Below are 23,804 nucleotides of genomic sequence, written 5' to 3'. Positions count from 1 at the left end.
CCATTAGACATGCCACAGCTCCCTGCATTTTTCCCTCACAGACTCAACATGGCTTATTTTTATATTGTCATTAATGCAATCGTGTGTTCAAGGCTGTCCCTCCACCCTGCTGGAATATTCACCCCTGAAGGCAGGACGGCATCCCTGCTGTGCTCACCAGATGTGACTGGTCTCGCTTCAGGCACCCCCTCCATCTGTGGGTGCGGCCCTCTAGGTGGGAAGCCTCAGCCACCCCTTCTGGCACTGGGACAGCCTCACCTTTTCCTTGGCTGATCTCCGAGTGTCTTCATCCATCCACTTCAGGGTGCTCAGGCTTTCCTCAAACGCCTTCTTAATCTCTAGTATTATCTCGCTGGCCTGAGGAGACAGAAGCTGACCAGTGAGGTCCGGGCACTGGATGGGCACCCCATGTGGAAGGAGGCCAGAGTCTAAACTCAGGAATCAGCTCAAAGCTTCAGGCTCCTCAGTGCCCAGAACACTTAAGTCCTGCAAAACAAGACTGGACTTCCATAAACAGAGCATCAACACCACAGAAACTGAGGACAAGAAGTGCTGGAAAAGTCTCTCCTCTGCAGGACTTTTTCAGAGCCTTTATGGTGTAACACGAACTTCGATCCTTTTGGAGAGTGTAAAATTCATAGCCTTTCTCAGACTTACTGGACCACAGGATCCCTTTTCGATGGAATGGGCTTTAAAATCTAGAGAACCTGAGTTCTGACAAGCAGTTTCAGGCTGGAGATGAACAGCTCTTCTTGAGGGCAATAACGTCAGAGGCAGACTCAGAGCCCAAAGATTCTAGAGCAGAGGAAGGAAGGCACACAGCGGAAAGAGGAGAGGTCCTGACTGCCGACAGAACTAGACAAAGATTCTGTATCAGCCGCTCACAGGAGAGTTGCGTAAGGAAGTGAGTGTTTGCTAATGTTTGACTGCACATAATATCTACATAATTAAAATTAGTAAAAAAACTGTAACAAAAATATAATAGCTACCATTTGCAGAGCGCTTGTTTTCTGCCAGGTGTTCTGTGTGTAGCATTTTTTTCTTTTTTTTTTTTAAAGATTTTATTTATTTATTTGTTAGAGAGAGAGAGAGAGAGAGAGAGAGAGAGTGAGCACAAGCAGGGGGAGCGGCAGGCAGAGGGAGAGGGAGAAGCAGGCTTCCCGCTGAGCGGGGAGCCTGATGCGGGGCACAATCCCAGGACCCTGGGATCATGACCTGAGCAGAAGGCAGACGCTTAACCAACTGAGCCACCCAGGCCCAGGCACCCCGTGTGTAGCATTTCATTTCCTGTCCTGCTACAGGATGGACAGCCCCGCTTCCAAGTCAACAGCAAAGGGAGAAAACTGTCCCAAATCACCCAACCAGGAGGTGATGGACCCAGGATCTGAACTGGGGCCTGGCTGACTTCATGCCCCTGGCCATGATGTTCCTCTGCCTGTCCAGACATGGGGTTACCCCCTGGGCTAAGAAAGATGTCACCCGTTAGGCCAGAGCTGCTCTGCCAACAGGATGTCCCTGGGCCCTTTGTTTCCCTTGGGGGTGGAGGAGGAGATGGCTGGAGTGGCCTCGCAGGCTTAGTGATAATGTGGCTTAAGTGCCCAGCACTCAGTGATAATAGCTCACAGCATTCAGGGCTTTAGAAAACAGGACCTTTGAGTGAAGGCTGGAGCCCTGGCCTGGAGTAGGAAAGGTCCAGAGCAGACCTGGAGCGTGGGCTGCCAAGTTCACGAGGGGCTAGTGCAGGTGTGCCGTCACGGGGGGCCAAGTTCACGAGGGGCTAGTGCAGGTGTGCTGTCACAGGGGGGCCAAGTTCACGAGGGGCTAGTGCAGGTGTGCCATCACGGGGGGCCAAGTTCACGAGGGGCTAGTGCAGGTGCGCCGACACAGGGGGCCAAGTTCACGAGGGGCAGAGGAGGCAATCTGGGGGGCCGGGAAGGAAGAGGTGGTATGAGGGGCTCCATTCCTCACTCCACCTCCTGCTGTTTTAGGGGCCTTCATTCTGTCTGTCCCCCTAGGGTGCGCCGTCACAGGGGGGTGCGCCATCACAGGGAGTGCGCCATCACAGGGGGGCCAAGTTCACGAGGGGCTAGTGCAGGTGCGCCGTCACAGGGGGCCGAGTTCACGAGGGGCTAGTGCAGGTGTGCCGTCACAGGGGGCCGAGTTCACGAGGGGCTAGTGCCGGTGTGCCGTCACAGGGGGCCGAGTTCACGAGGGGCTAGTGCAGGTGTGCCGTCACAGGGGGCCGAGTTCACGAGGGGCTAGTGCAGGTGCGCCGTCACAGGGGGCCAAGTTCACGAGGGGCTAGTGCCGTCACAAGGGGAGGTACTCACTATGCTCTTGCTGTCCTCTGCAAAGGTCGCTTTGACAAACATGGGGCCCAGGGCGAAGCCCAAGTTGTTCTCTGTGTCGCTCACGCAGAACTTCCACCGAGGAAGACAGGTCTGGGAACACAAGGGAGAGGGGTTACTGGGCCCCGTCCTTCTTCCCAACCCTTGTCCATCTGGGAGGAAGCAGCTAACAGCTGGGGCCTGTGCTTCCTTCCAGAACCTCAGGAAGACTTTTCTGACGCAGTGGGGGAAGTTATTTTAGGCACTGCACCAAGAGGCCACAGAATATTGCTCATCGCTGCCATCTACTATTTCCTGAATGCCAGGCTCTGTGCGCACACGTCACGAATGGTATCTCACCGAGCCATCAAAATGATCCTGGAAGGCAGAGCCGTGGGCCTTGCCAGATGAGGACACAAGACAGACACTCAGCAAGGGGAAGTCACCGGTCCAGGGTCCCCCGGCGAGCAGGGGGTGTGGCAGTGATGGGACTCTGACATGCCTGACCGCACACCCCACACCCCCATCCCTACCCTACCCTACCCCCTGGGGAAGGCGGCAGATCCTGGTGTCAAAGACTTGAGAAGTTACCTTGTCTACCCTCTTGCAACAGGAAACCCATCCCAGAAGGCCAGGACCCAACCCCATTGAAAGCCTCCCAGAGGAAGGGGCTGAGATGTCATGGTCACCCGTGGTCTCACCCACCAGCCTGCTCGACGACGACACCTCTGCGGAGCTGGAAGCGGGCACCCCGCAGGCTGCAGCCTCATGGAGCGTGGCTCCAGGAAGCACACCCACGCGGGTTCCTGCCCCCCCCCCCCCGGCTCCCCTGCCCTCCGTGACCACCAGGGGTGGCCCTGCTCCCGGAAATCCCTAAATCCCTCGTGGGGCCTCCTGACCCCCAAAGAACAGGTGGTAAAAACCACCAGGCTCAGGGCAGCCTGCTTCAGAACACTTTTCCAACTGAAAACAACCAAATGCCCACCAACAGGCGGCTGGATAAACAAAATGTGGTATTTTTATACAACAGCACGCTACTTGGCAACAAGAAGGAGTGAATTACTGATACACACAACATGGTTGAATTTCACAGCCATTAGCTGAGAGGCCAGGCGAACAGGAGCACACGGCGCATAATCCCGCCCCCGCCCAGCCACACCCACCGGGGGATCTTCTGCTCCTAGGACGCTGGATGAACTCGTCACAGGAGTGTCTCTGTGTGGAGTGGGCTTTCGGTTTTGTGGGTGATCTCCTCTGTCCAGGGGAACACATTTCCTTTGTCCACTGAACTGGGTACTTAGTGTATACTGCACATTTTACAGTATGTAAATTATACCTTAGCTAAAGAAATTTCTTCCATGAAAGAAGGGAAGGAAATAAAGGGCATCTCAGCCTTCCCTAAGTTTAGCGGCCCAATTCTTTTAAGCTCTCCCACCCATGTGTCCGTTTAGACGCCCTCCCCTCCCCACAACCCGCCCACATCTGGCTGAGGCTGCCCACGCAGGAGGTCAGGACCAGGGACCTTGAACTCACGGGCTCCGTGGGGGTCCCAGGCCCTGATGGCTGAGTCAGGAGCTGAGTCTCACTGCCTTCTCAGGAGAGCTTTTGCATAAGCCCACTCACTCACTCATTCATTCATTCGTTCGTTTGTTCGTTCATTCATTCACATGTCCAGTGCCTTCTGGAGAGTTCCTCTGCACCTGGATTATGCTAGGTGTTTGGAACCTAGAGACAAATTGGTCATGGGCCTTGCCCTCGAGGGGCTCAATGGAAACACTCAGAACACCCAGTGGGAGAGACAGACACGTAATAACAGCAATGGTAGCAGCGACAGTAGTTCGTGCTTGCTGAGTGTTTACCGGGTGTGGGCCCTAACTCATATAATCCTCCTAATAACCCCATGAAGCAGGTACCCCCTGTGCTCCTGCTTGCAGATAAAGAACATGGCTTGGAGTGCTTTAGCCTTTGGGACAGACTTTTGGGGATCCCTTCGTGTAATCCCAGACAACCCCGGGTCAGCAGGCTAGGGATTAGTTACTCCTTTTTACACTTGGGAAGACAGCCCTCTGCTCCAATGAAGTGATTTGCCTAAGGTTGTGTGATTAGAAGAACCATTTCAAACACAGATCTTCTGACCCAAAGTTCTGTGCTGTTTCCTTATACCATGCACAGGGCACACAGGGGCTCTGGCCCACACCCCCCCACCTCTAGGGTCTCCCAATTGCCCTTGCTTCTGCCAAGAACTCCCGGCCAACTCCCACTGCCTCCCACTGGTTAGAGCAGCACCCCTGCACTCTGAGCTTGGCCCGGGGAAGCTCGCTTGCTTGCTCGCTTGCCCTATCTATCTATCTAATCATCTATCTATCTATCTATCATAGGAAAATATATGTAAGATTTACCATTCTAACTGTTTGAAATGTACAGGTCAGTGGTGGTAGGCATATTCACACTGCTGTGCAACCAATCTCTAGAAATTTTCATCTTGCAAGTATGAACCTCCATACCTATTAAACAACTCCCTATGCCTGCCTCCCTGCCCCCGCCCCCCACCCCCTGCAACCACCAGGAAGCTCAACGTTAACTTCTCGCTCCTGCAGAGGCTGAGTCGGGTAGGGCTCCCGGGGGTGGGGTGGGGCTGTGGAACCAGACGTGCTGGGATTGAAACCACACTCCCCACTTAAGAGCTGTGTGAATTTGAACAAGGCCCTTCCCTTCACAGAGCCTCGGTGTCTTCATCCATAAAACGGGCTGATGATAATAGATCCTAACATAGAGCTGGTATGGAAACTTGGTGACATAATGCCTATAAAAGGCAAACATCTAATAATAATACCTTTTATTATCATCATCATCATTAGTGAGTGGCTGAAAGTGCCGAGTAGTCATGGTCATCCAGAGCTGGGTTTGAATTTGAGCTTGGCTGCCTCCTTGCTAGGTGACCTGGGAAGCCCTTCACTGCCCAGAGCCTGTTTGCCCCTCTGCATCCGGGTGGGTAAGCAACAAGGCAGGTGCACACTCCACACACAGCAGTATCTCTGTAACTACCATCCCGGGTCCTGCTCACTCTTCCTGTACAAAGTCCCCTGGGAGGCCACATGCTCCAGAGGACAGAGTTCGTGCCTTGTCACGTCTGTGACCCAGGGCTCACCTGGGCCCGGCCCACAGTGGGTGCAGGTGGAGCAGGAAGGCAGGTGGCTCTTGTGGCTGAGGCCCCGTGGTGCCCTCAGAAGCCGCTCTTATTCCCAGCCACACTCTCCCTCAGTCCCCTTCCTGCCACAGGTGGGTGTACATGGGGATGGGACAGAAAAGGGGAACTCTTCGCAGGATGGACCCCAGGACTGGAGGCAGGAGCCCACGTCCTGTCATTCTCTGCCAGTCCTTATCTGGCTCTGTCCCCGCCACTGGACTCCGGGAAGGGCCACAGGGGCAGGGTCAAGCTAGAGCCAGCTCTGCCTGTCCCCTGGGGTCTGGCTAGCTGCCATCCTGGGTGGGGCAGGGTGCACTGGGTGGGCTTGGCACCCCTGCCTCTACTGCTCTGCAGCTGGGGCACCTCCCTGGGGCCCTGACTTCCTGTGTCCCATCAGCACATATGAGGACCTCTTGCAGGGGATGTGGGCCCTTGGGGCACAGACCCCACCTCAATTGTCTCCGTGTTCCCACATGGGACTCCTGTCCTGTCTGTTGGCTGCACGAATGAGAGGGGGACAGTCACCTCCTTGGAGAAAGAGTGAAGTGGCCAGGGAGCTTCCTATCTGGGGCAGGGTCCTGAGGGAGGGAGTGAGGGTCCTGGAGCCCTGGGACCTCTGGAAGAATGGACTGCCAGGGGTCATGTTGGGGGCCTCTGAAGGAGAGTGGAGACCACCTGGCCAGCCTAAGAGGGTAACAGCCAGCAGCACTTGTGCAGTCTTACCACAAACCAGGGGCTACACCAAGGGTTTTGTGTTTATGGGGAAGGAGCAGTATGACTGGGGGTCCCCTGCATAAAACAGGGGTGATGATCACATCCAGCTCACGGGGATATGAAGATCACATGAGTTAGAGGAAAGTGTTTATTATCAACATCACTGAGAAGGGGTTGGAAGAGAGAGAACAGAAGGCACCTTTTGCTGTAAAGAAGCTATATCTCTAAGATTCCTCTTTTTTTTTAAATTTAAGTAATCTCTACACCCAACTTGGGGTTCAAACTCATGACTCCAAGACGCATGCTCTTCCAACTGAGCCAGCCAGGTGCCCCTCTAAGACTCCTCTTTACCCCCTAAGACCCAGTGTAATCATTTCCTTCTGGAAGCTTCTGTCCACCTCCAACTAGCTTAGATCTAGCCCTTGTGCCCAGGGACATCCGAGTGGACCCCTTCAGAGGCCCTCTCCATTCTCTGCCTACCCTCTACCTCCCTCACAAGTTCCACGGCTCTGGGGGACACCGAGGTTGCAAGAGCCTCCAACCCAGGGCCTGGCACACAGTAGGTGCTCAGCAGGTGAAAGGGAATGCACTGGAACAGGCTCACCTTCTTGGTCCCATACATGACTTCCATGAACTTCTCGTCGGCATCCTGAAAGCGCTGATCAAGGAAGGAACTTGTCTTCCGTACCAGGTTCCAGATCATGTAGTTGTTCAGCAGGCTGGGGCAAGAGGAGATCAGACAGCTCAGAAGGGCCCAGAGCGGGGAGCATCACAGCACTACCCACACTGACCTTTAGGGGGCGCTCAAACCTGGCCTTTGGATCGCAGGCTCTTCCCTCGCCTCACCTGCCCCAGTTTGACAGGTTACTGCTTACCAAGCACATAGAATGTCAGCTCTTCAAGGCAGAGCCTAGGGTCCTCTCTGAACACCCCTCGGTGCCTAGTGCAGTGACTTGTGTTTGGCACATAGCTGCCTTTTGTTTCTGTCTGGGAGCCGTGAGGCAGCATGGAGACTCCCCCTGGATGGGGTGTGCTACTGGGCTGGTGTCCCAGCCAGAAGGCCAGAGATGGGGGAGGGGGCCTCAGAACAGGAGGGGCAGGAAAGTGAGCTCACTGCCCCCTCCCCTCAGGGGCCAGAGCCTCATCCGTGGCTATTGTCACCTTTGCAAGGAAATCACCTTAGACAGTGAACATCTAGGCTCGAACTGGAACCAACCGAAATGTGTGACAGTAGGGATAGGAGTGAGTCAATAATCACAGCTATACTTGATGGAAGGATGCAGAGCCACGCGGAATGAGGTCCAGGGAGTGCGGGATAACATGGGGAAAATGCTTTTGATGAAGGTCAAGGGAAAAGCAGATTACCCATGTGATCACAAGGATGCAGACGAAAACGACCTACGTATTAGAAAACTCACCTCCCTCCCTCCCTCTCTCTCTCACACATACACACTTTCCCTTCTTTACAAACACACACATACACACCCCATAGAATCAACAGTAGTGTCTGGGTAATACTCATTTTTTTCTATTTTGTCTGTAGTTTTCAAAAACCTCCACAACAAATCTTTAAAATTATTTAAAAAATCATAAACACTACCCACAAATATCAGCGAACAACGAGGCCCATTCCGTGTCATTCCCTCACTCGGTTCTCACATCCTCACAGGGTAGGTGCTATTTCCATCCCCAGTTTATGACGGGAGCCTGAACCCGAGAAAGGGCGAGAAACTTGCCCAAGGCTACAGAGCTGGTGGGCGGAGAGGCTGGGATCTGAACGGGCTGCCTCTCCCCAGGGCCCACTCCCCGGAGTCAGTCTGTCCCCCACTGCCCCTGCCCGTCTGGCCCCGAGAAGAGCAGGGCGGTGTGGGACCCCAAGGGCTGGCTGTGAGAGGCGGGGTGCCAGGCCGCTGGCCGTCCCTTACCATTTGTCCGTGTTGTTGATGAGGGTGGACACCTGCCCCAGGTACTCCTTGTCGTAGACAACAATGGGCTCGGACTCATTGATCTCCACAGGGTAGAAGATGGTGTTGAGAAAGGGCAGCCAGCTGATGGTGGGCGCCAAGGCCTGGAAGGGAAGAGACAGGGTGACTGCAGCTGAGCTGCCTCCGGGGCGCTCTTCCCTAGAAGGCGCCATCATGCCTCCAAAGAGCTTGGCACCGACAGGGCACCGGGCACTGGGCAGATACCACACTCAGGCTGCCTGGCTTCCGTCAGAGATGCTGGAGACAGAACTCTAAGGAGCCAAACACCAACTTCAACTTGCAATGGAGCTGGGACGGAACACAGCGGACATGGGGACGGCAGCAGTAGCTGCCCGTTCATCAAGCCCTCCTGTGCCAGACGCCATGGCAAAGGACTCCCACGTCTTCTCTCAGTTGGACCTCAGGACAGGCCTAGGTGGTAGGTACCATTATCCCCACTTTAGGGATGAAGAAACTGAGCCCCAGACAGGCCTATAATGGAAAACTGTGGAGCATCTGGAGCCACACTGCCTGGGTTCATAATGCGGCTCTCTTACTTACCAGCTGTGCAACCTTGAGTAAGTGGATGAACCTCTCTGTGCCTCGGGGTCTCATCTGAAAAGTGGTTGCCTCATTGTAATAGAACTCACCTCGGAGGCTCGGTGTAAGGATTAAATGGGTTAATGCTGTCTGTTCTACTCAGCATGTGCTTCTGTAATACCAATTAGCTTCTACGTGATTTAGTCTATATGACTGCTAAATTCAAGAACGACAGCAGTATAAAGTGTCAACGCTTTGGTCCACAGGTGATTTTTCTCAGGCATGGGATCTGAAAAAGCAAGCTCAGAAGGACAACCTTCAGCAAGAAAGGAAAAGCCCTCAACTCAGCTGATGCACAGGAAGCTGGTCAACTCCATTTTTTAAAATAAGATTTTATTTATTTATTTATGGGGGGAGGGGCAGAGAAAGAGAGAGAGGGAGAGAGAGAATCCTAAGCAGACTCAGCACTGAGCGTGAAGCCCGATGCAGGGCTCGATCTCCTGACCCTCAGATCATGACCTGAGCCGAAATCAAGAGTTGGATGCTTAACTGACTGAGCCACCCAGATGTCCCTGGTCAGCTCTATTTTAAGATAATTTAAAATGAGTGCCTGCCAACGGAGCTCGCCCCCCCCCCCAAAAGAGGCACTGGCGGGCTTGGGGTACCGCGCAGCTTGGAACAGCTAGCTTGCTCTTGGCCCACCTAATGGCGGCCCCACTGCCCAGGGCTCATCTGTCTGCAGAGTCTCTGTGTCTGCAGCCAGACTTTCCCCTTCCCACCGGGCAGGCTCCACTCACGCTGAGCTCTATCTCCAGGTTCCAATTATTGCTTTGATTACAAACTTGCACAACTTTTGGGTTTAATTGTGGTAAGACACACAAACATACAGTGTACCCTCTTAACCATTTTTAAGTGCCCAGTCCAGTCCTTAAGTACGTTCACGCTCTTGTGCAACCACCACCACCATCTGTCTCCAGATTTCATCTTGCAAAATGGAAACTTACACCTATTAAACAATAATCCCTCCAGCTCCCTCCCCTGAGCCCCAAGGAAGCATTATTCTCCTTTTAGTCTCTGTGAATTTGACGGCTCTAGCTACCTCATATAAATGGAACCATACAGTGTTTGTCTTTTTGTGAGTGGCTTATTTCACTGAGCATCATGTCCTTAAAGTTGCCCGACTTTTGAATCTAATTGTAAGCGTTTATACAATTAATGCGAGCTTCATAAACTGCAGGCGACCGGAACTCTAAGTCCTGCTTTCCCCATATGTCTTGTTATTTTTAGTAAATTTCTTGTCCTGTGATTCTCCAGAATGCAGTGTTTTCTGAACTACACACACTGTGTGATACAGCAAAAGTGCTTATCTGCATCAGTCACTTAGAATGGTATCTGGTACGTAACAACCGCTCAATCCTCAATCAATATTAGCTATTACCATCATTCTCAAGGTCTCCCAACAGTGGGTCTGGGGTGAACGATTCCAAATTCTGTTCTCTGTTCCCTTGAGAAAGGGCAAAACGGAAGACAAAGGCAGTGAGAGACACATTACACACGGCTTTCAGATGGTAAGATCGATCAATAACGTAAAATCAAACCATAACATCAGATGAATCTATAACCTGCTGGTAAATCCCTATGATGTCCTCAGGGAGAGCAGTCATAAAACCCTCCACTTACCAGATACTGATGAGCTAAGGTGACCCTTCCTGAGGTCACATAGTTAACCAGTGACTGGGCGTGTCTAATAGCCAGGCTCACCCATCTCTCCGGTTTCAAAGGGCAGCTCAGCTGCTGGGGAGCAAGGACCTCAGACGACAGAGGAGGGCAGCTCCCACAGGCAGTGACATACTGGCTCTTGGTCGGGCCGGGGGGGAGGTGTTTGTGTTCACACCGTGACCCACCGCAAACTACTCACGCGGTTGGGCAGAGCAGAGCCCAGTGGGCTCCAGCACATCCCGGCCTGCCCGGCAGTAAGATGACCCAAGTGAGTCTCGGAGTGAGAAGACTTGGATCAGAGTCCCCACCGTGACCCAGTTCTGGGAGCTCAAGTCATTCTGGAGCCTGTCCCTGAGACGGGGACGATAATTCTCCCACCCCCACCCCCCACGGTCGGCTGCTCTGGACCTCGTGGGGATGGCCTGCTCATTCAGCCTGAGCTGCCTCTCTCCCTACCCTAGCCTGTCCATTTGCTCTCTCTTCCTGGCAGGAGCCCCTCAGGCAGGTCAACCTCTGGGGCTTCTCCATTACGTTTCCGGGGCTGCAAAATGGGGGTGGTGGTGTCCAGGTGAGATAGTCAAATGGGGCTCGGCACTGAGAGACACCTGCTTGCATGACCTGCTGGCAAAGGCGCCTGGGAGATTCACTAAGTTTACAGAATGTCATTGTTGATGCATTTAACGAGAGCTTTACAAGCTGCAGGTGACTGGAACACTCTAATCAGGGCACAGCCATCAGGGGGGTGATAAATCCCTATGTACTTAACACAGCCTGTTTCTTTAGGGAGAACAGGTGTTCTGTGCAGGTAAACTCCCACAACCCCAGATAAGGTGCATGTTGAATACCAGAATGTTCACATTTTCAATCTTGCTTTAGTGAACGCCTAACTTAGACATGTGTGCCTCCATCTGTCTCCATGGCGATGGCTGTTTTAACTGACCAGGACGTTCTACTTGTGACTCAAATCCTTTGGGGCACACCAGTCGGCTCTATTTTCCAGCGCTGCAGCCAAAGGGTACTGCTGGTCACCAACCAACCAGCTCGAGTAGGCTTGCAAATAAGAGAAAAGAAAGATGCTATCAGACTTTATCTCAGCTGGAGAATTTAGAGCAGAGAATAGGGCTCATTCCCAAACAACTTCTGATGTGGAAGGTCCTGGAGAGGAACGAGAAGGTCCTCAGGCCCCTCCAGAGAAGCAACAGAAGGATGTTTGATTCAGGGCTCTGAATTCAGACTCTGCTGAGGGCTAGCCTTGAACCACTCTGTATTCTGGTGGGGCTAGCCATACTGTGAAGGCTGGTGCACCTTTCCTAGAGTCACCTGGGGTATAGGAAGAGAACCAAATTTCCAGATACCAGGGAACAGCAAGATAGTCTCTGTCCAAGGTTGGAAGGAATCAAATTGGTTAAGTGCTGGAGATGTGGGCTGGCATCACCACCAACAAAGGAATAATACTAATAATGATTACTATAATACATTTGAAGTGTGCGTGTCAGTTTACAAAATGAAATCCCAGGTAGAGATTCTTTTGGAGGATAGGCTTCAGGGATCCAGGACTTAATCTTTAGATGTTAGACATAATTTTTTTATATCTACATATGCCCAGTTCCTCTGGGAGACACTCCACAGTTTTCAACTTGTTCTCAAAGAACCCTGTGGCCAGAGTAAAGAACCACTGCCCCTTATGGGGACAGGGGCTGCCCCTCATCTGTCCCTGCATTCTGGAACACAGCAGGTATAAAGGAGCGAGCGAAGCCCCATCTTACAAGGAAGGAAGTCGAGGTGCGAAGAGGGGGGGGTTGTGTGACTTGCCCAGGGTCACACAGCTCATTGTGGGGCTGGGCCAGAGCAGTCTTCTGACCCCAAGCCCAGGGCTCGTCCCTCCGCTAATGTCTTCCCCACCCCGGCAGCTCTGCAGCAGGGGAGGGGGAAAAGAGAAAAGCCATGTGACAGGGTGCCAAGGGGTCGAAGCCGGAAGCCACGCCGGGGCGGGGGTGCTCAGGGCTACCGTGACTTCTCTGCCACTCTTGGGGTAGTCAACCGGAACCATGGCCACTGGGCGGTGGGGGGGGGGGGGAGGCCTGGGCAGCCGCGGGGGCCCTTCCTGGGTTGAGAAGCAGGCGGCTGGAGCGAACCAAACTGCATCACACAAACAGCATCTCCTCCAACCGCTGGGCCTCAGGGCAGAAAAACAGTGCCAGATGGCAGCCAACGGTCGGCTGATCTCCGTAACCACCACACAGCACCGCTCCCCCCGAGGCCAACTTCTCTGGGGACCTCAGGGGCAGCGGACACCCACAAGCGGCCCTCCTGCCCTCAGCCCCAGCTCTGCCTGGGCTGCTGTCCCACCCGGGACAGCCCGCCGGCCTGGTGACCGCTCACCCACTCATCAGACTCCCCTTCCTTGGCTCCGTCCCACCCCCCATCCTACGGCCCTCCTTTTCCCAAAGCATTCGGCAGTGAGTCTGGGACTGTCTCCTCGTTGGTGTGCCTCCCTAGCCTGGAAGCACCTCCAGAGCGAGGCCCGAGGGTGTCCCCGTATACACTTGTCAGGGGGAGGGGTGGAGGGAGAAAAAGTGTAGGGACATAGGTGTTCCTCCTGAAAGGGGAAGAAATGAGCCAACTCAAATGGATGGGCAGGACCTGGCCGGTCAAGGAAGAGCAGGAGGGAGGAGACGTGTTGGCGGAACCCCAACACAAAGTGGGGCACAAGAGGCCTATCATCCTCCCCAGCAGGGGAGCAGGCCTCCCCAGGCATTCCTAGGCAATGGCAGGGAACAGGAAGACTGGCCAAGGCCATTCTGCTGATTCCTCTGTGACCCCGGGGACCTGGGCTAAGACCAGACACCGACACACGGTGAGCTGGAAAGATGGAGCTGGCAGGCAATCACCTCAACTCACCACCTGCAAGTCCCGAGGAGCCACCAGGGGGAAGCCTTTGGCTTTGGCAGAGGGGCCGCTGGCTTCACCGCTGGGTTACACCCAGCGACAGGGAGCAACCCCATTATACCTCCAGGAGGTTGCCACGGGCCATGGTCAAGAGCAGAGATCCCACGAGCCATGCCTGAGTCCAATGTCCAGCTCCCCTGATACTCAGGGAGCCTCAGGGCCTTGAACATGTCACTCAACCTCTTGTTTTGAAAAAGGAAGAAGGGACTACAGAACCCACCCCTCACAGCTATTGTTTGCTGTGCACCAGGCTCAATGTGACTGGGGCTGGGGCTTGAGACCAGAAATGCCCAATCAGCGTGAGCGATTATCATCCTGATAGAGCCTCCCCAGGTACATGCTGTTACGGAAAAGCTGTGTGGCCTCTAGCAGGTAACTGAATCTCTCTGAGCCTCAGTTCTCCCATCTGCAAACTGGGCTAACAACCATCCCTGCTTCATAGGGCTGTTCTGAGGATCTGATGAAGTGGGTACAAAAACCCCAGCCCAGTGCCCTATGCCCTGAAGCCCTGGGCCTGTCCCGGGCTCCATGTTACCTGCAGTTCCGCAGCAGTCACTTTGTGGTAGATGAGCTCCTCGTCTCGGCGCTTCTCTTGGGGGATGGTGATATTGGCCAGTGCCGTCTCAAAGTCCAGGATCTGTTGCATCTGGGGCCGGATGGTGTCTTCGTCCCCTCCACCAAGCAGCTTGCCCAGCTGGACCATGTAGTTCAGGTATCCTGTCAGCACCTGGGGGCCCGGCACCCGCTATATGTCAGTGCTGCCACCCACGGCCTACTGGACAAGGCTGGCGGGCGCGGCGGGGCCAGCCCAGCGCAGGAAGCCACCGCCAACCCACCGCAGGGATGGTTCTGGCTCTGCACCGCCTCACTGGCTGCCCACGGCACTCAGGACAAAGCCCACACGTCCCCGGCAGGTGGGTCCCTGCGGTCCCGGCCCACACCCCCTCTCAGATGCTCGGCCCGTGAAAGTCACCAACAGACCATCTTTCAGTTCTTAGAACACCTTTTTTCTGAGCTGCGCTTCTCTAAGGTGTCCCCAGATCCGAATTAGGTTCCCGTGTTCAACTTTCTCCGCTCACCCTTGAGCTATCACAATTTGTCACTATGCCTCTTACTGGCTGGTTAGCTAATTAACGTCCGCCTCCCCTGCTAGACTCCAAGCCCCGTGGGGCGGGGACCGCGCCCGTCTCAGTCACCACTACCCCCCCAGCAGTGGGCAGATGATGCAGGGAGAGATGATGAACCTCAGGAGAGGTTTCCCCGGGACATCGTGAGAGGCATGGGTTTCAGAGTCAGCGGGTCTCAATGAGAATCTCAGCCTCACCACTGTGGGACCTTGAGTGGGTCACTTAGCATCTCTGAGCCTTGCTCTCTCTCTTCTGTAAAAGGCAAGGTAAAAATAACACCCACGTGGCAGATGAGGTGAAAGAGGTTCAGAGATGTTCTGTACCTGAAGGGCTACCAGGAGGGCCAGAGGTGAGTATATAAGCACACCTGCCACCCACAAATGACAGTGGCCATTACTGTTGCCTTGCTCTGACACCTATCCCTGCCTCTTGTGCTCACGACACCTGAATGTGAAGCAGCCAGCCAAGGGGAGGCTCCCCTCCCCTGCCAGGGACTGCCCAGCACCCACCAGGTAAGTGACACCTCCGTGCAACTCCAGCTTTGAAGACCCACACAGGTGTGGGCACTGAGGGGACATCAACAGGGTAGAACGTCGTGGGGTGTGGGCTGGGAGCCACTCCCTCTGAATCACACTCACCTTCTCATTTTCAGTTTTGTTCAGGTAATAGTCCCTTGAGGGTAAGCCCAGGCCAGACTGGTCCACCTGGAGAGAGGAAGACAGGAGTGAGGGGGCGCTCCTGTCACACATGTACACGGTCCACTGCAGGGACAGCCGGTACATGGCAACGCGGGACCAGGCTGGGCCCCAGCAGGAGCAGAAGCTGGTTGCGGAGGCCCCTGGGCGGGGCACCGCACCTCCACTTAACGAAATACTTCCCAAGACGGTGCAGTGGTTAAGAGCTACTCACACCCGGCATGGCCTTAGTCAAGTTACTGAAGGTTTCTGATCTTCCGGTTCTTTCTCTGGAAAATTGGGGAACTAGAATCTCACCCTCAGAGCTGGAGAGAGGATTCAAGGAGAGATTGCCAGGAGAGGATGTGCTGAGGGTCCGGCAGGTAGGGGAGGGTTGACTCCTGACTAGCAACTAGCAGAGCCTTGTGGCCACACCCTGGTATTACTACAGTTCCTTTGATTGGTAAGGAAATTGTGGCTCAGAGAGGTGGAAGCACTTGTCCGAGGTCACGTGACGAGGGAGTCACAGAGCCGGGTGGGAACCTCAGCCCAGTCTGGGCTCCTGGCTTCTGCATCTGAGGGTGGGCAGTCGGGGGCTTCCCTGGGTGTGCCGACACAAAGTAGGGCAGGCTCTGGCCGGAAAAGACGGACTCAGAGCCATTCCAAGCAGAGCCAAAAAGGCCAGGGGCTGAGGTTGGGGGACCAGGAGGTGGCTTTAGTTGTGTCTAGGAGTTGACATCACTCTTGGGGCCCACAGTGACCAATCAGAATCCCGGAGATGCACCTGTGCCGTGGTGACCGCCCCCCCCTCCCCGCCCCCGTCCCACCCCTGAAAATAGCGGCCTGCTGTTTCATGACTTCTCGCCTATAAAAATCTCATGGTTCAGAGACTCCAGAAATAACCAAGGCTCAGAAACTAGGAGCCTGTCACCCAGGGCAAGTCTGCCCCTACTCTGGCACTTGCAAAACTCAAAACAGGTCATGAGGGGAAACTCAAAATATGCCCATTCCTCTTCCTAGGGTTCTAGGCCGGCTCACCTGGATCACGTTGCTGTTGGAATTCTTGGAGTCGGCACTGACATAGACAGAGAAGAAGGGCGAGGTGCGGTAGTGAGAGGTGACCACCTGCAGAGTGTCCTGGAAGTTGTCTTTGTCCCAGGGCCCGGTGATGTTCCAGCCCCCTAGCTGTGGGGAGGGCGAGGGAACTGTGAGGTGGCAGGGAGACCCCAGCGTGAATTCTGCTCCTGCCGCTGACTGGCTCTGCGACCCTGGAGCGGTCATCTGACCTCTCTGAGCCTCAAGAGCAAATGAAAGGGAAGGTCTTCATCAGAGTTTCTGACCGGCACACAGGAGACGCTGCCTGGAGCGAGACCGATCCTGAACAAGCAAGCCAAGGAATCCACATAGCAGCGGCTCTCGGGGATGGGGATGAGAAGGAGACTTTTCCCGTACCCTGTTCACTGGTCCCATACTGAATCACGTGGTATGATTTCTATTAAAGCATAAATCAACTGTGCTTATGGGAGCACCGTATTTTTTTAAAAACATTGATAAAAGGGCGCCTGGGTGGCTCAGTCAGTGAAGCGTCTGCCTTCGGCTCAGGTCATGATCCCAGGGTCCTGGGACTGAGTCCCGAAGCGGGCTCCTTGCTTAATGGGGAGCCTGTTTCGCCTTCTCCCTCTGCCTGCCGCTCCCCCTGCTTATATGCTCACTCTCTCTGTCAAATAAATAAAGTCTTTTTTTAAAAAATGAAAAAAATAAAAGGTTGATAAACAGTGGTCGCTAGTTTCTCTCAGAGCTGGGATTTATTTTTCAAGTAGGCTCCACGCCCAACATGGGGCTCAAACTCATAACCCCGAGATCAAGAGTCGCAGGCTCTACTGACTGAGCAGCCAGCGCCCCAGAGCTGGGATTTCTATAATCTCCTCAGTCTCCTTGGCTTGGCACACACTGGCAGGTGGAGCCTGTGCCAGACGGGAGGACTGTCTAATCCCCAGTGCCCACAGCTCCCGATCCTGCTGCGATGGCTTCCCAGAGCCAAGCTACAAGGCGGGGTGTTGAGGGAGCATGGGACGGCCAGAACACATCCACAGCCACCCTCTCTGGATGACAGGCAGCCTGGCCTGCTGTGGGCGGCCCCCCAAGAGTCCATCCAAGGCCGACTAGGAGATGCTCGGCAAGAACGACTCCTCCCCTGCAGGAGGATGGGGAGGCCTGGAGGTAAGTGGGTCCTCCTCACGGGGGGGGGGGGGTTTCTGCTTCTGATCCAAGATTCTCTGTTGGTCCTCCTGGAACATACCCCTCCTTACACACAGACATGCCCTCGAAGGAAAAGGAAGCAGCAAGGTAGAGAAACATTTTCTCTGTAAATATGGCCTTTATCCCACACACAGATGCACAGACACACACACACACACACACACACACACACACACACACACACACACACACACACACACATGACAGACATCCACAACAATGCTGACACATACCGCCCACAAATACAGAGATTCCCACCTGCAGAGACGTGTGGCACATGAGCGCGCACACACATGCACTCAGACACACTCAGCCCGGACAGGTTCTACAGTCCAGCTGGGTGAGGCGGCTGGGGGTGTGAGGTGGCCCGGCCCCAGCGGTTCCTGAGAGGGGGGCAGGCAGGTGGCACAGGCCAGAAAAGAGTCAGGAAAGCTGGCTCCAGGAACTCACCTTCTCAATCAGCTCCATCAGGGGCTTGGCCTTGAGCTCCTCGATCCTGGTTTCGTTCATACATGCACGGTAGTATACTTGGGCCTTCCTTTCTGCCTCGCTCACGCTGGCCGTGGAGTTTTCTGGAATGACAGGAGATAGCAGTTTGCAACCTGCCCCCATTTGCTCAGTGCGTGGCTCTGGGGGAGTCCTTCTGGGAGCCTCGGTGTGCTCAGCTGTAAAAAAAAAAAAAAAAAAAACCTAGGATTTTTTAGGTGGATGGGCATCCACTGTGGATGACAGGCAGCCTGGCCTGCTGTGGGCGGCCCTCTAAGAGTCCATCCAAGGCCAACTAGGAGATGCTCGGCAAGAACGACTCCTCCCCTGCGGGAGGATGGGGAGGCCCGGGGGTGAGTGGGTCCTCCTCACAGGGGGAGTTTCTGCTTCTGATCCAAGATTCTCTGTTGGTCCTCCTGGAACATACCCCTCCTTACACACAGACATGCCCTCGAAGGAAAAGGAAGCAGCAAGGCAGCTTCGGGATAGCCGCAAGGCCTTAGCCACAGCAGGTGTGTGACTGTCCCTGGACAGAGCCTGGCAAACTGAGGTGCTTCCTAATTTTGGCTGAGTGCAAATAAGAAGAGCATACCGTGTTTCTCCCTGTCTGCCAGTCAGGTTTGCAGACGTGTCCCTTGGTTGGCAGCACGGGCCACCCAGCTAGACGGCCCTGCTTTCCCTGCTGGCCAATGCGTGGCCCAAACATCCTTGCCTGGTGTGCAGGACAGAGGCCTGTCTTGGTTCTCAGATCCCAGACGACCTCTCTTGTGATAGATTGGAGCTGAATGGAAGCCTCCAAGGCCTCATGCACTAGTTTACTTTGCCCTTCTTCCTCTAGGGGGTCAGCCTTGTTCATCAGACTTACAGCTGATTCAGAGTGCTATTGCCATTTCTCTTCCTAACTCAGCAGCCAGCATCTCCATCCTTACATCAGGACACCTGGGAGACTTCGGTCATCCCCTTCTCCCTATCCTTGGTGTGCTGGTTCAGGTGCCACCCGCTGAGGGCCACACTCCTGTAGGTGCAGTCCTGCCTATGCCCAGTAAAGGCGACCACTTCCTGCTGGTCAGGTCACAAAGGACCTACTACGTGCCTGTTCAGGCCATGGAGGGCCTACTATGTGCCGGGGCTCCTGTGCCTGAGCCTTTGTCTCGGGGCCCTGCTCCAGATCACGCCTGTGTCCCTGACCCCCTCAATTCTGTCTACCCTGCTCCCTCCCGGGCAACCTCCTTCGTCCCTGCTCCAGCCACTTTTCCTCATTTCAAATTCACTTCTCCTGGACCCAGAAATTCCTTCCTTTGCTTCCTTCAAAGACCACCCCCTAAGCCCCACCTTCTCCACAAAGACTTTTCTGGCAGAACCTTATCCATTCATCCACTAAATAGATACCAGACGCTTACTCTGTGCTAGGTACTGCACAAGCTTTGGGGACACAAAAGACAATGTCCCTGTCCCCACAGAGCTTCCTTTCTATCGTGAGGTCACAGACACCACACAAGCAAACACATAAAGGAAAAGCTCACCCTGGCCCTTCCTGTATGGGACACTGTCGAAACCCTACAGCCTTCAAGGCCTTTCCCAGAGGCCATCTTTCCCATGGAACCTCTCCTGAGATGCTCTTTCACGAGGGCCCCAGCATGGAGCACCTACCAAGTGCCAGGCACTGGGCTGGGCTAGGAGTTTTATAGACATGAAAAAGACCTGCTCGTTCTCTGCCTCCAGGGAGCTCATAGTCTAATAATGGTGAACACAGTCAAGCAAAGAAATGACCCGGAGACACGAAAATGCTTTGGTTAATGCAAATGGCTGTGGAACCCAGAGAAAAGTCACACCCTTCGGTGGCACAGTGTGGGGTCGGGGGGGGCTCTAGTTCTGAGCCAGTTCTTTCATTTATTTTTTAATTTTTAAATTTATTTTTAGTAGTCTCTACGCCCAATGTGGGGCTCAAACTCACAATACCCAGATCGGGTGTTAACGTGCTCCACGGACTGAGCCAGCCGGGCACCCCAAGCCAGTTCTTTTAAAGGTATGAAGTTATTCACCAGTTAGAAATGCAGGGAAAGGGCCCCGGGTTTGGAGGGAGTTGGAGAGTTTGGGGAAACACAAGAAGCATAGAAGGGCATGCTGTCTGGAGAAAAAATACCCATTTGGTGTGACTCATGGTGCAAAGGGCATGAGGTCACTTCGGCTCTCCCAGCCCTTGTCCCAAGAGCCCGCCTGCCCTCCCTCCAATTCTTACCATAACCAGCATCAGGGTTTTCTCTGGGCAGAGAGCATCTACCCCCATCTTGCTGAAGTCAGGGTGACAGCCCTAAAGAGGGCCTGGGACCAGCCTGGGCTAGTCTGAAGGGAGATGCAGAGACAGGAGAACCCCGAGGGAGACAGAGGTCCAGGGGCGTGAGTGACAAGGGGGTGTGGAGAGCACACACAGTCCTGGGGACCACAGGCTGCAATGCTGCTGAGGCCTGGAAACACCTGTGTGTCCCCCCATGCCCGTCCAGAGCATGAGAGGAGGCCTCCCAGAGGGGAGGGCAGAAATGGGGAGAGCTGGATTTCTCCCTGCTCCTCAGACTCAGGAAGCAGTGATGCAGGGAAAGCAAAGGGGGAGTTTCCAACCCCCGCCCAGAAGCCTTGTTTCTCTGACAATGGCTCCTAGCAGCTAGGCTCTTAGAAGGGAAAGCACAAGAATCATCGTTGCTTGCCCGAGCCTGGAAGCAGCATCTCACCGTCCACATGCGGCTCTGGCCATGACCCTGAAATGCCAGGGCCACCAGAGTCGGGGGAGTGTGCTCTGTGTGCTCTGGCCCATGGTCTGGCATCTCCCTCCCCCACTGCCCAAGGCCACTGAGATAAGAGGCCCAAAAAAGGCTCCGGGGGGAACGGGGAACAGGGAACGGCCTGGCTGTGCTCGTTAGAAGGAGTTCCAGGCATCCATCTTGCCCCAAGAGAATCCCCGCATGATCGCTTGAATGCGTCCTTCAAGCACCCGCCCCCTCTCTCCTTAGCTGAGAAGCTGCTCCTGATCAGTTCAAACTTCCTCTGAGCCCCACACCCTGGATCTCACGTCCACTTGTTTTCCCACAAAGGTTTATTGAGTTCCTACGGTTTGGTGGCTGCTGGTCATCAGGACCTGGCGTTCACACCCCCTGTATTCCCACATGGACGCCAGCTGGGGCAGGAGCTCTGGGAGCTCAAGCTCCTCCATGCTCCCCCTGCTTCTCTCTGGTTCATGGAGCCCGCTGGGCAATGCCCAGCATGTCCTCCCACCACCTCTCCTTCGTCTTCTCCCATAGGACGCCTGTGGCCTGGCAGGCACTGGGGGAACCCTGGGTGTGCAGTTTATAGAGCTAGTGTCTTGAACTACTTGGAGTTCAAATGCACTCTGGAGGGGCATCTGGGTGGCGCAGTTGGTTGGGCGTCTGACTTGGTTTCGGCTCAGGTCATGTTCTCAGGGTCATGGGATCAAGCCCCATATCAGGCTCCATGCTCCGTGCAGAGTCTGCTAGGGACTCTCTCCCCTTCTCCCTCTGCCCCTCCCCCACTAAAATAAATAAATAAATCTAAAAAAAAAGAAACTAATGTGCCCTGGAATATACAAATTCCTTAAAATTACCCATAAGGCCCTATATCATGCATTCTCAACAGGGATAATATTGCCCCCAAAGGGGGAGAGAATTAGCTCTTAGGGAGCAGAAACATTTTCCCTTTCGTGTGTACATATAGCACATTAACAGATATATAGCATTATCTTTTGTATTCTTCTTGGACAACACAGAAGAAACGGATAAACTCCCAGAAATATACAGCCTACCAAGACTAAATCATGACGAAATAGAAAATCTGAACAGACCAATTGCTAGTAAGGAGATTGAACTGGTCATCAAAAACCTCTCAACAAATAAAAGTCTAGGACCACACAGCTTCACCGGAGCGTTCTATCAAACATTCAACAAAGAGTTAATACCCATCTTTTTCAAACTCTTCCAAAAGACAGAAGAGGAGGGAATTCTTCCAAACTTATTTTACAAGGCCAGCATTACCCCAATACCAAAACCAAAGATGCCACAAGAAAAGAAAATTATAGGCCAATATCTCTGATGAACACAGATGCAAAAATCCTCAACAAAATATTAGCACACAGAATTCAAGGAACCATTAAAAGGATCATACACCATGATCAAGTGGGATTTATTCCAGGGATGCAGGGATGGCTCAATGTTCACAAGTCAGTCGATGTAATGTACCACATTAACAAGACCAGTGCTCTAACCCCTGAGCTATGGAGCCAACCACAATGTACCACATTAACAAGACCAGTGCTCTAACCCCTGAGCTATGGAGCCAACCACAATGTACCACATTAACAAAACGGAGGATGAAAATCATATGATCAGGGGCGCCTGGGTGGCTCAGTCGTTAAGCGTCTGCCTTCGGCTCAGGTCATGATCCCGGGGTCCTGGGATCGAGCCCCACATCGGGCTCCCCGCTCCGCGGGAAGCCTGCTTCTCCCTCTCCCACTCCCCGTGCTTGTGTTCCCTCTCTCGCTGTGTCTCTCACTGTCGGATAAATAAAATCTTTAAAAAAAAAAAATCATATGATCAGCTCAATAGATGCAGAAAAGGCATCTGACAAAATTCAACATCCACTGATGATAAAAACTCTCAACAAAGTGTGTATAAAGGGAATGTATCTTAACATAGTAAAGGCCATAGATGAGAAGCCAGCCCACAGCTAACATCATACTCAGTGGTGAAAGTTTTTCCTCTAAGATCAGAAAAAGACTAGGATGCCCACATTCTTGCCACTTTTATTCAATATAGCACCGAGAGTCATAGAGCAATTAGTTAAGAAAAAGAAATAAAGGGCATCCAAACTGGAAAAGAAGTAAAACTGTCACTATTTGCAGAGAACATGATATTATATACAGAAAACCCTAAAAACTCCACCAAAAACCTGTCAGAACTAATAAACAAATCCATTAAAGTTGTAAGATACAAAATCAATACACAAAACTCTGTCATATTTCTATACACTAATAATGAACTATCAAAAAGAGAAATGAAGAAAACAATCCCATTTACAATTACATCAGAAAGAATAAAATACCCAGGAATAAATTTAACCAAGTAGGTGAAAGACCTGTATATTGAAAACTACAAGATATTAGTGAAAGAAACTGGAGAAGACACATAAATGGAAAGATATTCTGTGCTCAGAGATTGGAAGAGGTAATACTGTTAAAATGTCCATACAACCTGAAGCAATGTACAGATTCACTGCAATCCTTAGCAAATTCTGATGGCATTTTTTACAGAAATAGAACAAACAGGGGCGCCTGGGGGGCTCAGCTGATTAAGCATCTGCCTTCGGCTCAGCTCATGATCTCAGGGTCCTGGGATCAAGTCCCACATCATTGTCTGCTCAGTGGGGAGCCTGCTTCTCCCTCTGCCTCTGTCCCTCCCCCTGCCCGTGCTCTCGCTCTCAAATAAATAAATAAATAAATAAATAAAATCTTAAAAAAAAGCACAAACAATGCTAAAATTTGTGTGGAACCATAAAAGACCCTGAATATAGCCATGGCAATCTTTGTGGTTTTTTTTAGAGACATTTTATTTATTTATTGAGAGAGAGAAAGAGCACGAGCTGAGGGAGGGGCAGAGGGACAAGCAGACTCTGCTGAACATGGAGCCCAATGTGGGGCTCGACGTGGGGGAGCGCGGTAATGATCCCAGGACCCTGCAATCACGACCTGAGCCGGAGTCAGGCTTAACCAACTGAGCCACCTGGGTGCCCCCAGGCATAGCAATCTTAAGAAAGAACAAAGCTGGAGGCGTCACACTCCCTGACTTCAAGCTATA

At 53.3% G+C, this 23,804-nt stretch overlaps 1 protein-coding gene across 4 annotated transcripts in view; it reads right to left on the bottom strand.

Moving 5' to 3' along the window:
• The window catches only part of ECE1 (endothelin converting enzyme 1), a 59,062-nt gene that overhangs the window by 13,789 nt on the left and 21,469 nt on the right, over window positions 1-23,804 (bottom strand). For all 4 annotated transcript variants that reach the window (XR_003607228.2, XM_028090767.1, XM_028090763.2 and 1 more), the window contains 8 exons: window positions 17,911-18,032; window positions 16,240-16,386; window positions 15,166-15,231; window positions 13,936-14,127; window positions 8,154-8,296; window positions 6,833-6,947; window positions 2,331-2,441; window positions 259-357 (listed from right to left, as the gene is read on the bottom strand). Coding sequence is in view for 3 of the 4 variants with exons in the window: in XM_028090767.1 (XP_027946568.1) it covers window positions 259-357; window positions 2,331-2,441; window positions 6,833-6,947; window positions 8,154-8,296; window positions 13,936-14,127; window positions 15,166-15,231; window positions 16,240-16,386; window positions 17,911-18,032 (995 nt within the window). In the remaining variant the exon portion in view is untranslated. The remainder of the gene's footprint in view (window positions 1-258; window positions 358-2,330; window positions 2,442-6,832; window positions 6,948-8,153; window positions 8,297-13,935; window positions 14,128-15,165; window positions 15,232-16,239; window positions 16,387-17,910; window positions 18,033-23,804) is intronic.

This window comes from Eumetopias jubatus, unplaced genomic scaffold (genome assembly GCF_037043125.1).
Source record: "Eumetopias jubatus isolate StellerSeaLion01/CBP00866 unplaced genomic scaffold, mEumJub1_p1.0 scaffold_4, whole genome shotgun sequence".
Lineage (NCBI taxonomy): Eukaryota > Metazoa > Chordata > Mammalia > Carnivora > Otariidae > Eumetopias > Eumetopias jubatus.
The sequence above is the reverse complement of the archived record's forward strand: the minus strand, read 5'-3'. Positions and strand labels throughout refer to the sequence as shown.